General features: G+C 33.1%; 2 protein-coding genes across 3 annotated transcripts; one reads left to right on the top strand and one right to left on the bottom strand.

Moving 5' to 3' along the window:
- The first annotated feature begins 783 nt into the window (after positions 1-783).
- On the top strand, positions 784-3,825 carry LOC140051436 (NADH dehydrogenase [ubiquinone] 1 beta subcomplex subunit 6-like). Its single transcript, XM_072096653.1, has 4 exons — positions 784-1,129; positions 2,909-3,010; positions 3,099-3,143; positions 3,574-3,825. The coding sequence occupies exons 1-4, from the start codon at positions 869-871 to the stop codon at positions 3,580-3,582; spliced, it is 417 nt and encodes a 138-aa protein (XP_071952754.1). The 5' UTR covers positions 784-868; the 3' UTR covers positions 3,583-3,825.
- A 60-nt stretch (positions 3,826-3,885) lies between these two features.
- On the bottom strand, positions 3,886-14,705 carry LOC140051435 (dynein axonemal intermediate chain 4-like). 2 transcript variants are annotated; one of them, XM_072096650.1, is made up of 20 exons: positions 14,571-14,705; positions 13,671-13,869; positions 13,294-13,419; positions 12,780-12,960; positions 12,414-12,595; positions 11,746-11,853; positions 10,785-10,854; positions 10,487-10,606; positions 9,736-9,854; positions 9,266-9,368; positions 8,933-9,084; positions 7,916-8,002; positions 7,500-7,577; positions 7,217-7,290; positions 6,595-6,882; positions 6,254-6,470; positions 5,860-5,957; positions 5,596-5,671; positions 5,076-5,153; positions 3,886-4,560 (listed from the first exon to the last, which is right to left on the bottom strand). In XM_072096650.1, the coding sequence occupies exons 1-20, from the start codon at positions 14,594-14,596 to the stop codon at positions 4,501-4,503; spliced, it is 2,442 nt and encodes an 813-aa protein (XP_071952751.1). In that variant the 5' UTR covers positions 14,597-14,705; the 3' UTR covers positions 3,886-4,500. The 2 variants fall into 2 exon arrangements, with proteins under 2 accessions (XP_071952751.1, XP_071952753.1); XM_072096652.1 differs by having other exon boundaries at positions 8,933-9,078.
- Between the last annotated feature and the right edge of the window lie 1,897 nt (positions 14,706-16,602).

Below are 16,602 nucleotides of genomic sequence, written 5' to 3'. Positions count from 1 at the left end.
CGTTTATTAACAGTGAATGTTTTTTCGTATTTTTTTATCTGTGGAAGTAACAACTGCAAAAAATGGCCAATTTAATTTGTTGTTGGTGGGAAATAATTATTCTCTTCAAAATGGCATAATCGATCTCAGGTAACACGTTCATCATCTTAACGTGAGCAAAAACGTGCTAATGAAAACAGTCAATTAGGCCTGTCGACGTGTATTGAATAAGAATTTAGAATTCCTAATCTTTATGAAAAATCGATATAGTGGCCTGTGTGAACTAATACTTAATTCAAGGCAGTTTCAGTCCCATCGATAATATGATGTATTGTAAATCAAAGGCCTTATTATAGAGCGCGTCGTATCTGTAGTTTTAATCAAAATGAATGGCCTCTACTCTAGAATAAATATGCCAACAACACAAAATATTCTGATAAAATATAGAAGTCTTACAAATAGAAATATGCTATAATACAGTATTGTGTGGGTTAAGCACTGCGGGTAGCGAGTGGTTATATACTAACAACTTTATTTAAAAACGGATGCAACACTTGAATCACCAGATTGGTGTTTTTCACAAGGCCGTTATACTTATATACTACAAAACTATACATTCTGAAAGGTGTTGTGGGGATGGGGGTAGTTTATGAGTTATAACTTCATTCATGGACTGTCTATATGAATTTTCTATAGGGCGCCACCTCTCTCCCCCCCCCCCCCCCACCCTTACCATTGGAATAAGTGTCATGATAATACTACTACTAGAGAGGGCGATATTTGTTTTTTACAATCGATGCGAAAACAAAAATGGTGGCTATCGTCACGACTTTAGCCCGACGGTAAAGCCTAAGTTTATTACATATAAAGCGGCAAATATATTTCAATTATGACCTCTCCAGAATTATCAAAAGCAAGATTGGATCTTCGTCCACCTGCAGGTGTTAATCCCGAAATTCCAAGTTGGGCTAAAAATGACTACGTTCTAAATAAGTGGATACAAGAGGAAAGACCGAGGCGACGTCGGTATTTGAAGGATCAGCAGCTTGAGGCATGGGAACCTCTTCCTCGGTCGCAATTCGAGAAACCTGTATTTGAGGCTTTCAACAAACCATTTCGAAAGTTATTTGCTCCTTTAAATGCACGATTTGTACGTGTAATTTATTTAAAATATTTGAATATCAATACAATATCAATTTGTTGAGTCTATGTTTATAATGACATTTAATAGTATTAATTTAAATATTAAAGAATTTGTAGTGTGAGTAAGAGAGATCTAGCTAGGCCTAGACCTAGCTTGTCAGTGTAGGCGCGGCCGAATCAAATGTGGTGTAGAGTTGACTGGGTGGTTGACTGTACCCTCATATGTGTGTGTGTTTATTAGGTTATATGCATTATCATGCATATAACCTCTTGATTCTGTCAAAATCTTTGTTTATTTATTCTTTCCTTAGCACTATTTTGTCCGTCAATTATCTTGATATCAGTTTCATCTAGCTAAGTCAATTTTTCAGAGTATATTCCTTATGGCCAGGAATCGATGTGGTTATGTTTTCAAGGTGCACAATCAAAAATTAATTTAACGAAATCACGTTTGTAATCATATCTTCACAAGCATGAATTACAATTAAACAAAATTTGGTACTCATAAATTTCAAGTCATATTTCATCATATGGCAATACAATGACGTGTGTAGCGCATATAACGCATGCGTACGCGCGCTTAAAATTGTCAAAATTTATTTTCGATGAAATTAGAGTACGTTTCAGGCAATTTTAAGCGATTAAAAAATTGCCATGAGTGCGCAGATTTTTTGCACGCGCACTGCGCGTTAAACGTTAATGCGCACTATTTTTGTCCGATTTCTGTTGTACAATCTTTCTTTAATAATATCATATTTTATTCACTTTTCAACGCAAAATTGCGTTATACAAGCACGTCAAAAGTGACAGGCTACGCACGTGTAAGTTAACAAAATGGTGAAAATATGCTAAATTTAAAAATTAATATAGATCGTCAGAATGCTCGGGAACACCTATTTTTTATTTAATTTTCTTGAAGTGTATGTATCATATGTATGATTTATTATGAAATTAAGAGAACAAAAGTTGATTAAGTCATCATTAATTGCATTTTAAATTTTAAAAAATTAATTTCGACAAACAAATTATGACATTTTCGTAGGCCAAAATAACAAATTTAACAGTAACTTTCTTCCTTAATATGTTCATATATTAAAGTTAAAAGTATATAGTTTGACAGTGCATCATTTTTTTACATTTTTAAAGATGTCATCATAGTAAAAAATTATAATTCATTGCGGTATGTAATAATCTATTTGCACCAAAGAGGTTACTGCATAGTAAATACACGGAGGAATTTTTCTACAATTTTTAGTCAGTTGTGTATGGCTCGATGGTCTGTGCTCGTGTCTATGGCATTCAAGGTACCAAGATCGAGTCTCACCTTGGGAAACAAAATAAGATTTTTTTTTATTATCCGTATTGTTTGTTCAAATTTATTTCTTAGTGTATAGATTATACACATGATTTATAATGAAATCTAGATAAAAAATTAACTTATGTCTTTATTATTATGTAACAACAAATGTGGTTTATGACATTATACGCATATGGATCTTTGATCGGATTGTGATACCGGCTATGGTGTTCGCGTTAGCAAGGTCCTATCATATATTATAAATAATTAAAGATTCTGAGAAAATCAATCAATCAATATATCTTTTAAAAATCAATTATCTTTATTTAAAGAAACTAAACTATGGCGTATTAATATTATTATACTTTATAATATATTTAATTCAGCTTTTTAACAATAATTTGTGTTTCAGCAGTTATATATGATACTGTATACTACAAATAGTTATAATACTTTATAGACTAACAACATTTATACTTTTATTTACAGAATAACAAACCTCTACATTATTTTTTGGTGACACGTCGTGTTGTTTCCAGGGTTTTTGTACCAATGTGGATCGCACATTACTTTGTAAAATACCATATAGCGGTAAGTAGCTACTACTTACCAGTTTGTTATGCTAAATGTACTTGATCCAAATGTGTACAATTATAAGTCTTTTACATTTTCTTTATAGGCAAAAGGTAACATCACAGTATCAAAGCCACTAGTATATCCTGGAGTAAGTTATTTTTTATATTTAAACTGGATTGATTGATTTTATTCGATATTCAATTTATTATTAAAGTCTATACATGCAAGCACACCCTTGAAATTGATAGGTATAGTCTGTACATGCAAGCACACCCTTGAAATTGATAGATATAATTTATGAATGAAATAAAGCGCTCAGAGAATTAATATTTTTAGCCCATATTGAAGATACTGATTTTAATATTTTTTTTTTATGTCATTATTTTCGTGAAAAGCAAGTAATGTAGTCGGCAATTTCTATATTCAGCAATTGGTAAAAATATGAATACATATTACTACAAGAGTTTAATTTAAAAATAAATTTGATAAAAATAAAGACTTGTTAGAATAGAGTCACAGCTTGTGTTAAGTTATTAGAAATTTAAAAACAACTGAAATATTTTTGTTTTAACTTTCAGGGGAAATAAGCAAGACATCGCAGTAGTGCATGTTGATAGACTCCTTATTGCAAAGCATAGTTACAGAATAGAAAGTGATTTAAGTGTGGATGGAATGTTATATGTGTTATTGTGGTGATACTGTACAAATACAGAAAGTAGTACAAAAATAAAGAACATTTGCATAATTTGTGCCCAACTGCCAGTTACTACTTTAGTTTGTTTAAAGAATAGAATTGATGGAATAAAAGAAATTACAATTTGAATTTGAAATTTTGTACTGTGTCATATTTAATGGTTACAGACTCTAGATAATCATGGGAGTTTTTTCCCAGATGTTTTGAGTCATCACTAGAGGTACATTTTCACCTTTCTTTGCCATGCATAAAAGTGCCTATTGTTTTGTAAAAGCACCCTCTATAATTTGATGCATATTTGAAATTGTTATAGCACCCTTTCTTGCTTGTCAATACTTTCTCCAAATATTTCATTTTCCAAGTTAGTACAACCTGTGTTATTAGTTCCTTAGTCACTCACAAATTCACATTCTAAAACTCACTTTTCCAACTAAGTTTTGAGGGTTGGCGCTATACCTAAATGGTTGATTTTGCATGAATTCTTTTAAAACAAAAAGATTCGGTTTCAAATAATAGAAACATTTAATTTCAAATTTTATACATTTATTTTACATACAGTACATTATTTACACAAAAATTATAATCTGCAGAAACCTTCAAAGGAAAACAGCAGTATTATAAGAGCCTGAAAATTCAACTTAGAAAATCATATCCTTCCATTTAAAAATTAAAATATATAGTTTATTTTATAAATTAAATATTATACATTTTAGGTAGATTCTGATTATTTTGAAGGCATAAAACTATCATGTGGTTTTACAATTGGCCATAATTGATTGCAACTTGCAGTAGACTACCGGGGTGTTGTTCTTCAGTGCTTGCTGAGTTGGCTTGCAAGTGTTTGCTCAATTAAGCGAGAAAGCTTTTCAGTCTAAAAACAAAATGGAAAATTTTCAAAATGGTTGTAGTAAAATGTAACAATAGAGGTCGTCTCAAGATGTATATACACGCTGTATGTGTTGCGTCATGTGGACTTGAAAGGTGCATACAGTATGTTACAAGTGTACATATACACCCATCACACTCAACCTCAGCAGTACAATTGCAGCCATTTTTATACCCTATGTGTGTTGTGTGCAATAATAAAAATAATATAAGCTGTCTACACTATCAAACTAGTTTGACAAAAAAGTGTGATGTGCCTAAATATGGTAGTGATATGACATTATCATTTGGGCACATCACATTTTTTTGTCACATAAAGTTTGATTTGCAGACAGAGCTTTATACTATAGACAACCTTCTTACAAACTTATTCAAGAAAATGTTTAAATAGGCCATTCAACACGCATCATTTTTGGTTATAAGAATCAAATACTGCAGGTAGAAACCAATTGTCTATTATATATAATGCATTTTTCTTGGATATGAAAAAAAACCATTTACCTGATCCTTTGCTACTGAAGGCATGCACCTTAGTTGGAATACAGACACCTGTCCTTCAGAATCACCAACCAGTATACACTACAAGAACAAATGTGATGACGACAGTGGAATTCATTCACAATAATTACAGCCTTACATGTCCAGATTCTCATAGTATAATAGCTCTGTCTACACTATCAAAATGTAATGTGACGACAGTGGAATTCATTCACAATAATTACAGCCTTACATGTCCAGATTCTCATAGTATATAGCTCTGTCTACACTATCAAACTTTATGCGACAAAAAAATGTGATGTGTCCATATAGAGACATGATGGTGTCATATCACTACCATATTTGGGCATATCACTGCCATATTTGGGCACTTTTTTTTGTCAAACTAGTTTGATAGTGTAGACAGAGCTTTTTAAATAGATTCTAAAATGACATTCCTGAAACTTACACAAACCAAATTCTCAGAATAAAATAAAAAGTGTAAATATTTTGTGTACGGTTTCTGCGCCTTTCTTATACTTACATCTGAATTGATGGCAAATGTTAAACATGATAATTTGACTCCTGGGGCAGGCACTGATACTATAATTGGATCCAATCTAACAGAACATAAAATAAATTGGTTGTTTATATTGGTTTTAAAATAATATTACTGGTAAGGAACAAAAAAGATAGACAACAACAAAAAGCCAACCAATCTGTGACAAAATGTATGTACTCATCTTTTGATATAACATTTACTATTTCTATTATTATGTTCGGAATTCTTTGCTTTTTTTACACTTACGTATTTTGGTCTAAATCCCATATTTCAATAGCGCCCTCATTGACACAACCAAACACCGAAGCAGAGGTAGGAGACCAGCAGACATCCATCACAGATTTCTGTTAATATAATAAAATTAGTTATAGAATTCCTGCATAGATACAGGTAAAACATTTCAACAGCAAAGACTCATCTTTCACACACTGCTTAATATTTAAAGTATAATTGCATGAAACTACTGCCTGTAGATAAGAAGAAGTTAAAAAAACTACTTACCGTAGATGAGAAGAAGTTAAGAAACTACTTACCATAGATGTACCATAGATGAGAAGAAGTTAAGAAACTACTTACCGTAGATGAGAAGAAGTTAAGAAACTACTTACCAGAGATGAGAAAAAGTTAAGAAATTACTTACCGTAGATGAGAAGAAGTTAAGAACAGGTTGTAGGTGATCATGTTGCCACAGCCTGATACTCCAATCATTACTGCAGCTAAGGAAAACATCCGGTAGGAATGGCGACCATTCAATACGATTTACAGGGCCTGTATGGCCATGATAACTGTCTAGGTATTGCTCATTATAAGAGCAAGAACATTTGTGAATGAGTCCATCCTCTGTACCAGCTAAGTAACTGCAAAATACACAATGTTATCAAAATTAAAATAGCAACAGTCTGTACATTGTGTCTACTTGCAACATCATATTTCTGTTCAATTCAATTAACTTTCAAATGAACAATAAAGCTTGGTACTTACATGTTAGAATCTTTTGGACTGAAATCAAAACACAACCCTGAAGCATGCCTTGATATCAAGGCCTCGCTCTTGCCTTCACGACCATCCTTATTCTTACGACTTTTTGTTACAACTCGTTTCAATTTCATCAGATCTGCGCATTCAAAACCCTTTCTTATTTGCCATTGACTAACACGACCGTCTGTTGAGATTGATATCAACATCTCTCCTTTCTCGTCACCTGACCCTCTGTCTTTCTCAATCCACTTTAGCTCCCACACTGGGGATGAATGCTTTGCTTTACTCTCGCTGTAATCAAGCAAAAACAATTATTATTATCTAATCTTTTCTTTCAAAATTCCTTGCAGATATTCAATCTTTTCAGAAATATACCCTCTAAGGTAGTGAGAATACTTAACATATTATTAAGAAATATATTTGGTGCAATTCCCCTTTGGAAACAAGCCTTTCCATGTTTTTGTTCTCAAGTCTTTGTTTTATTCTATGTGTTTATTTTCATTCAAATATTATGCTGTTTTATAAACTGTACTGTTCTTGGAAAGAAATAAATATTACTTACTTACATAAACTTTATACTTTCTTTAGCGAATTGGCTGCACCAAAATAAATGTAGCCTACTTACTAGCTATCAAGTGCTGGTTCATCTTTAGTACTTCTCACATTGTAGATTGCAACTGTACCATCATATAGACCAATCTGTTAAATTTAGATTTAAGTTTATAAAATGAAGGTGTGTATGTGCTAGCAGAACATGTATAATTTCACTTTGAATTGCTTTTTAGCTAATAGTCACAAGAGAGTAGTCTCCTACTTTCTACAGTAACTGTCATTTTAAAATCACACCGTTTCTATTAACTTCACATAACTATACAATAATGTAGAAAATGCAATAAAAAAATACTAACTGCTAGAAGGTTTGGATTATTTGCTGAGAAATCCATCGATGTCACCCCTGCTTCGCAATGAAAAACTCTTTCTGGGTACTAAAAAAATTATTATCAAGCTTAAAACATTGTATTAAGTCTTCAGTGATAAAGCGTACCGACAACTCCCTTTGCATCTTGCTTTAAATAACGCAGAGCAACATTAAGTCTAACAGTCATTCTTTATTGTCCTTACATATTTCTGAGAATGCACAAAATGACTTTTCAACTTGACAGTTGATTAGTTGTGTGGCAAATTGGAGAGGTTGTTACAGTATACTGTATGTACTGTAGCATGATCACTACTTTGATAGCAGTCTCAAATGCTCAAGCCAGTAACATACAAGTTACTTAAGTATATCTGCAACTCAGATGTTTTCAAATGTAAGTTGACTGACCTCTGGGTTTTTTAATGACCAGCAACAGACTAAACCACCTTTCTGCTCCGAGAATCCAAACTGTCCATAACCAACAGCAAGCAAATCCTGTATTGATAAAATGCAGTGATTCACTTGAACAATATGTCAACAGGTGAAATATATATTAAAACATTAATTTGTAATATGAAATTTCATGTGCTGTAGTACTGTGGATACCTTTGAGCTGATCAGGCTTAGGCTTACTTATCAGGTAAAAAAAGTTAATAAGCTCAAGAAATTACCTAAGCTGGTACATAAGTAAAGCTCTGTCTACACTATCAAACTACCTAAGCTGGTACATAAGTAAAGCTCTGTCTACACTATCAAACTACCAAAGCTGGTACATAAGTAAAGCTCTGTCTACACTATCAAACTACCTAAGCTGGTATATAAGTAAAGCTCTGTCTACACTATCAAACTACCTAAGCTGGTATATAAGTAAAGCTCTGTCTACACTATCAAACTACAGTACCTAAGCTGGTACATGAGTAAAGCTCTGTCTACACTATCAAACTATCTAACCTGGTACATAAGTAAAGCTCTGTCCACACTATCAAACTACCTAAGCTGGTACATAAGTAAAGCTCTGTCTACACTATCAAACTACCTAAGCTGGTACATAAGTAAAGCTCTGTCTACACTATCAAACTACAGTACCTAAGCTGGTACATGAGTAAAGCTCTGTCTACACTATCAAACTACCTAAGCTGGTACATAAGTAAAGCTCTGTCTACACTATCAAACTACCTAAGCTGGTACATAAGTAAAGCTCTGTCTACACTATCAAACTACCTAAGCTGGTACATAAGTAAAGCTCTGTCTACACTATCAAACTAGTTTGACAAAAAAGGTGTGATGTGACATCATCATGTCCATATATGGGCACATTATCACAGAAAGTGTGATACTAAGTGTTGACACAGCTTAATACAGTATGTACTACTGCAGTAGCAAGTATACATTTATTAAAGATAATCCTTGTTAACACAAACTTACATGGTTGGTTTTATTCCATGCAATACAGCTTACATTACGTCCTTTTGTCAGGTTGCATGAGAACGCCCACAGTCGGTCAAGATTTGGACCAATTTGGGTCAAGTTCATGTTGCTGGGCGATTCCTCTTCAGCTGCTGTTTCTCTATCTATATCTAACAATCAAATATACTGTAGTTAATTTAAAAACAATAAATAAATAAATAAAAAGTAATATGTTGGTTCTGTTATAATAATACCAATAATAACTACTGAGAAATACAGTAATTCTCGGGTGGACTCGAACCTACGACATCCAATAATACTGTATAATAAAAAATATGACAAGTGACATACCCAAAATGATAGGAAGGCCTCTATATGCAGCTTGCTTTGGTTGGAAGATGTTGAGTGTGACTACACGCTCCATTACAAACAGGTTTTTCTTCAGAGATTCAGACTAAAACAAAATGTTTAGCAATTCAATTTTTAAAAAAATAATTATTTTTTCAGTTATTTGAAAGAAACATAGGATTGGAAATTGATTACAATGTTTCTTTAAATAGCACTTAAATATTTGCATTTTAAGGCTGTATGATGAGGGTTTCTAGGATATAGATTTTATGAATATAAACTGTAGAGAAAAAAGTATCACAAAAGAGTATTAAATGTTGATTTGATGGAGATGGTTCGTAGCACAATAACCGAAACGTCTTACTATTCTTTTTTGGAACCACATGTTGTACTGTGAACCTGACATTTACAAGTTCAAATTTAGTACTGTACAAACATATAAAACTTTAGTATGAAGAATGCATGTAAATAACCTGTAATACGGTATCATCTACTGTACTCGTTGTAACCCTACGTAATGTTGTTCCTTTTGCGTTTTCAGATAAGTCAACTGATGATTCAGCAATTGAAGTAAGCATGCTGGTTTTGCTTCCTGTATTGAGAACAAATAAACACAAATACACTTGAGTAGACTCTCTCAAAAACGGACTTTCTGAAAACCGGAAACTTTCCCAAAACCAGACTATTCTCAAAATTTCTCCCAAATTTTAACCATTAAAAACACATTCTGAATAACAGATTTTTTGGAAAACCAGACATATTTGGCCAGTATTAGCTTAGGATACTTACTACAATAATGTACAGTGTTTGTGACACTGTGTGGAAATCATTGGTTTGACAATAACACAACAGTATATTTATGGTTGGAAACATTTCTACCTTATATGTCATTGTCACAGCCTTCTGCAAAATGACAATTAGGGTCTACTTTCATCCTTTTCAAGAGCCCAGTAAAACTTTTGAGAAAATGGATTACCCTGGTGTACAGATCAATATCAGTTTTTGTGGACAGACAAATAAGCGCTGTTTGGTGGCAGCTGTACATGAAGGGACCCTATGCAGAGAAGAAAGTTGTATGTTTCGTCCACATCTGTGTGCAATTCAGCGCACAGTTAGGGGGTACAGTAAGACAAAGGCTATAACCCTACATTTTCATTCCTATCTGTACAGCAATGTTGTTTATTTTCTCATTTGACATATAAAAAACATTGAAATGAAACGAACCAGCATCTGTCATAGAGCCACCAGTAGTTTGTTGTTGCTTGTTGGAATTCTGAGGTTCACCTGATTCAACATGTTGAGGGGGTGTTTCCGAGGACACACCTCCTCCTGGTAATGCTTCATCTGTATCAAGAAATTAAACAAATGTTTTTGTAAGTAACAACAGAATAAAAGAGACAGTATGCAGTGGAGGCACCTCTGAGTATTAAAGGCCCATTGGAAAAGTGGGAAAGAACAGCAATTAAACAACTGTAGCTAAAATTCTTGACACAACTGTAACAATTCTTATCTTCTAGTTTACCTTTTTGTTTATTTTCTAGATCTTGGTATGTGTCATACATATCCCATGTACAGGCAGTACTTTCTTCATCCTGTAACAATATTATTATTATAAAAAATGTTACCATTTCTATATAGTGTAATGTTAATTATATTAATTTTGCATAAGTTTGAGTATTATATTTTCAGGTAGTGTAAATGTAATAATTTTCCTGTCACAAAAGATGTGATGATGTGACACAGAGATTGGCAGTACTTAATAGTAAGTGAACAGTATTGTTATGATGTGACACAGAGATTGGCAGTACTTAATAGCAAGTGAACAGTATTGTTATGATGTGACACAGAGATTGCCAGTACTTAATAGCAAGTGAACAGTATTGTTATGATGTGACACAGAGATTGGCAGTACTTAATAGCAAGTGAACAGTATTGTTATGATGTGACACAGAGATTGGCAGTACTTAATAGCAAGTGAACAGTATTGTTATGATGTGACACAGAGATTGGCAGTACTTTAATAGCAAGTGAACAGTATTGTTATAATGTGACACAGAGATTGGCAGTACTTAATAGCAAGTGAACAGTATTGTTATGATGTGACACAGAGATTGGCAGTACTTAATAGCAAGTGAACAGTATTGTTATGATGTGACACAGAGATTGGCAGTACTTAATAGCAAGTGAACAGTATTGTTATGATGTGACACAGAGATTGGCAGTACTTAATAGCAAGTGAACAGTATTGTTATGATGTGACACAGAGATTGGCAGTACTTAATAGCAAGTGAACAGTATTGTGATGATGTGACACAGAGATTGGCAGTACTTAATAGCAAGTGAACAGTATTGTTATGATGTGACACAGAGATTGGCAGTACTTAATAGCAAGTGAACAGTATTGTTATGATAACTTGGTTACCTCAGTTAAATACTTGTTATAATGTGTAATGTTTTTTATAATATATTATTTATCAACTTACAATCATTGCAACCTTCGATGTCTGTATTTCTTTATTTTTGAGTGCTTCATTAAAAGATTGCATACCTCTGTCCATGTAGCGATCATTACCCTCCCTGGCTAAACAAAGCTGCAAAACAATGTTAGAAAAGAACAAATCTATTTTGTGAAATAATACTTAATAGTCATTTTATGCTACAGTTAATTTATAGTTGCAAAATCTTCTTGTTGAAGGCAGCAACTTAATAGAAGAAGATATATATGAGGATGGGCATTAACAAACTGCTTTTTTAACATAGATAAAGCTCTGTCAAAAACATGTGATGTGCACATATATGGACATGATGGTAATATCACCACCATATTTGGGCATATCACTACCATATTTGGGCACATCATATCAATCAATCAATCGTTCGATTTATATAGCGCCATTCCAACATTCATTGCTCATGGCGCTGTAAAAAAAAAAAAAAAAAAAAAAAAACAGAATCATACAATCATACATTTTTTTTCAAGCTAGTTTGATAGTGTAGACAGAGATTTAGGGGACCAAACAGTGGGCATGGTGTGGGTCCTCCATAAAAACATTCCTAGCACATGTCCTATTTTCACCTTTTAAAAGTGACGGCAAAACTAGTTCCACCGTCCTTTGAATTTGTCCATATAGATAAATTAAATTAAACATACTTGTTTGTATTGATCATTTCGTGTCTTAACTTCAGTAGCATCATCACTCTCTATTGATACACATACGCCATTCATATCTAATAACCAGAAGGTGTTTGTTTCTGACAGTGTTATCTCATGAATCTTATCCAGGTCGGCCTCTGTCACGGTCTCAGCTACCTCCTCTCTTCTCGTCTGAACGTCTACCAACAGAAAATACTTAGTATTGTTAATTAAATCTATTTCTATGCTATATTACTTATCATAACTCATCAAGAGGCCCCCTTGATTGTCAGCATACGCTGTTTAGGGTCACTCTCTATAAATAAGGTGAAATAAAAATAAAATTTTAAAAATAAATAATATGAATAACAAATGTGATTATACCTCCAAGCCCTGTAACAATATCTGGTCCTTCATGTGAGTCGATGATGACATCAGTAAATGATTCCGGTGTTGACCTCCCTGACTGGGTGATACTGGTGCCAAAAATTGACCGTCTGAAGGGTGCTGCGAAGCTTGTGGTGCCGGTCTGATAGATGGAGTTTTGTGACATTAGGTCTGTGGGCTATAAGAATATGAAAAGGAACATAAGAAAACATACATACTAGGTAGAGTTGTATTATGTAATCACATAGCAGAATGTCAAGTTTAAATATAATTTAAATTAAATTTCTCATGTCACTCTTGACATATTTTTTTGTTGAATGTTGCCAAAATTGTCACTATTCCTTCTTTTCCAATCATATGCAATACATTTTTAGTTAAAACACCAAATCAGAAATCAAAACATTGTGGGGTTTTATTTCTGACTATGTATGTCTTAAAAGCTTACAACCAATTATTGCATACCACAATATATTTACTATATTATTAATTTAAAATTAAGTACTGTACTAACGGTTCCACCACCTGATTCTGCTCCATGTGTACTTCCAAAAAGTTTACTTTGATTTTGTTTAAGAGTATTTGGATCAACTATGAGTAATGGCTGAGGAGTTACATCATTGCCAACATCATCAAACACCTACAACAAAACGTAAATTTAAAAAATATTACATTTTTAAACAGATGGATTTTAACAAGTCTGTACAGTTAGAAGATGGCAAGCATGCATAAATCTTGTAAATTACCCTGGGAAATGCCTGCCCTGAAAGGAGGGGTATGTGTTGTATCAAATATTTTTTACTAAATAGGCAACATGTGTCATAAACATAGTTTAAAAATAATAACATCTAAAAACTTTCCTGAAATTGTAAAAAAATGAAATAAACCTACTTGAACATTTAGAGACTTGTTTGCAGGAATTTTACTATCAGCATTACTTTCCAATGCAGTGTTGCTACGACGACTAGACGACAATGTAGCTCTGGATGCGTTTATCTGTGTTTTATGACCTCCACCCAATCTACTTTGACTCATTGAAGCTACCTTGCTACGGTTAATAGTTGAATGCGAATGTACCTTCAACATATTTCTATAATCAAATTTAAAAGGAATAGAAAATGTTAGTCAGTGGAAATTCATTTTTTGTCATTTAAAATATAATTTAAAAAATAAAAGGTAATGTGATACTAATTTGGCCAAATGATGTTTGATGAAACAGAAGGTAGATTCTCCTCATCACATAGCCACTGACCGCCACTTGTCGTTACACTGTCAACATTCTGGTCTCTAAACACAATACATAACTGACCATCTGTTGTTTATTACTTTGGTGTGGTTTAATAATAATAATGTGTGATATGCGCAAATCCATAAATGAAAATTTTTTTTTTTAATGTGAGAAATTATATAAAAACGTAATAAATTCAATCCATTTACTGATTTATGATTTTTTTGCAAATCATTTTCTGAATTTTTTTAAATATAATTTTTATTCTGTTTCGAAAAGTTTTAGAAAATTAGCCTATCACACACGGACGCACCCACCCAGCCAGCCAGCCGGTCCCAGCACAACCAAAGCTAGCCTAGTTCTAGGCTTATCTATCTAGCTACTACGCCTAGGCCTGCATAGCTACTACGCCTAGGACTGCATTCCGCTGGCCTACTCTAGCTAGGCCTAGTAGCTAGGCGCTAGCCTAGGCCTAGATAGAAGATGAAGTAGACTATTATAATAATGAGGAGGCCTGCCTCGTTCGTGGCTGAAGTAATCTAAAAATGCAAATATAAACTTACCCTGTTTTTGATTTTTCAATCGACATGGCAAATAAATTGACAATTGTTTAAAAAAAATGTATTACCAATACCACAACATATTTAAAAGATGAGTTTAAAGATAAGGCAATTTGATTTCTCGTGTCACTCTTGAGATATTTTTTGTTGAATGTTGCCATGAGACGATTTTGAACACCTTTTTAAAACCCATGATTTGATTGGTTGTTTCAGAAGGGGTTTCCCTCCTATTCGGCTTACTTTGATATAGTAAACCGTATAAAACTGTATAATTATATAATATTTTAACATAATTGATGACTTAAAAATGTTTTATATGTAAAAATATTATATAAATACTTATTTTGTTTTTATATTTAAAAATATAGATTTATTAAATCGGTTTTGTTAAAAACATAATAAGTAACCAATCAGAATCCTACTTTCAACTAGTGACCCCTTTGAAGGGAATTCCCATACGGGTTATTTTTACAGTAAATTGGTATCCCATAATAGTTTGCAAGAATGGCGGAGGTAAGTTGAAAGGAAATATAAAGCCTATCTTTACTTCGTAATATTTTTATATTTAAAATGCACACATTATATCCTAATTTTCGGATTATAATAATGGATTTGTTAATAACTCATATCTTGATTTTCAGCGAATATAGTTGCTTTTGAGTGATTAAAATATTATTTGAAATAGTCGACGTTTCAAATTCGTCGACATTTGATTTTCGACGTAGGCGTCGCTACCACTAGGCGGTGTTCGAGTCGAGAAAAGACGTACACAAGATGACGCACTCAATTCAGTGGGTCACACAACATCGCGAGCGCTCAAAAAGTTTGCTGGGCCTGTGTTAGTTTGCTAGCTAGCAAATATTTTCGATGACTATGCCGCTAATTATTTTTTAGAAATATTTTTAATGTTTATGTAGGTGCCGTTGATGTATCTATAAACAAAGTTTAAAATAAATTGCTATAAATAGAATTAGAAAAGAATAAATCACAGAAACTTCAGTCGCATGCAAAAAGCCACACAGAATCGTACTTCTTGGTTGGGCGATGTTATTTCCCGGACTTACTTTTTGAACAAGTGCCCTGGCCTCCCTGCCTGGCATATAGGCCTAAAATAAATGTCATTGCTTATTAAACTGGTTTAATTCATTGGTATATGGGCCTGTCATTTGAATTTAAGGAAAGTTGGATAAATCTGACAAATAAAAGCAGTAGTGTTGAGTGTCATTTAAGTTCATCAATAAATTACTTATTGCAAATTTAAAATTACGAGTTAAGATGACTATAGCGAGGCATTTAATAAAAAGGCAAACTGCCCTGAAATGTAAATGAAACATGTCACATTTACATTTTAAGGCAGTTTGCCTTTTTATTAAATGCCTCGCTATAGTCATCTTAACTCGTAAGTTTGGTGGTATTATTCAGAAATTTAAAATTGTTTTTAATTCCAGGAATTTTATTTTTAGGGCCTTTTTTTATTCAGTACTATTAGAAAAGCAGTATTTAGTCAGTTTCCGTCACTTAAAATTAAATCCTCTGAGTTAAGGAACTTAAAAAAGACAGTAAACTAATGATTATGCCATGGGTAATAATTAATCATCAAAATGAACATTTCAATCATTTCACAAGTGGGTCATTCCATGCCAAATCAACAAATCAGTTGGCAGGTAATCTCTTAGATTTTGCTGATTTTTTTTCCTAAGGTACCTCTATCTATATAATGAACACATGCAAAAAATTAGCCCTCAATTCCAAGCGGTTTCGGAAATATGGCCGTTTTAAATTTGGTCGTCTCGCCCCATTTTTCGTTCCAAAATCGCGGAGTTTAATATTTTGTGTTTTTGGAGGCTTATATTTCCACAACGGACAAATATATTAAGCTGAAAATTACTACCCATGGATAATTCCCACTCAATAAACAGAATCTCGTGAAAAAAAAATTTGATCTCTACTACTTTGGAAGATACAGCAGTCCGAAAACCCATTTTCGTTAAGCAAAATTAGCTTTTTTCGATTTTCGGCAGCCCTGTATACCCAC

The sequence above is a fragment of the Antedon mediterranea genome, chromosome 6, assembly GCF_964355755.1.
Source record: "Antedon mediterranea chromosome 6, ecAntMedi1.1, whole genome shotgun sequence".
NCBI lineage: Eukaryota > Metazoa > Echinodermata > Crinoidea > Comatulida > Antedonidae > Antedon > Antedon mediterranea.
Note: the sequence above shows the minus strand (reverse complement) of the source record. Positions and strands in the feature narration are given on the sequence as shown.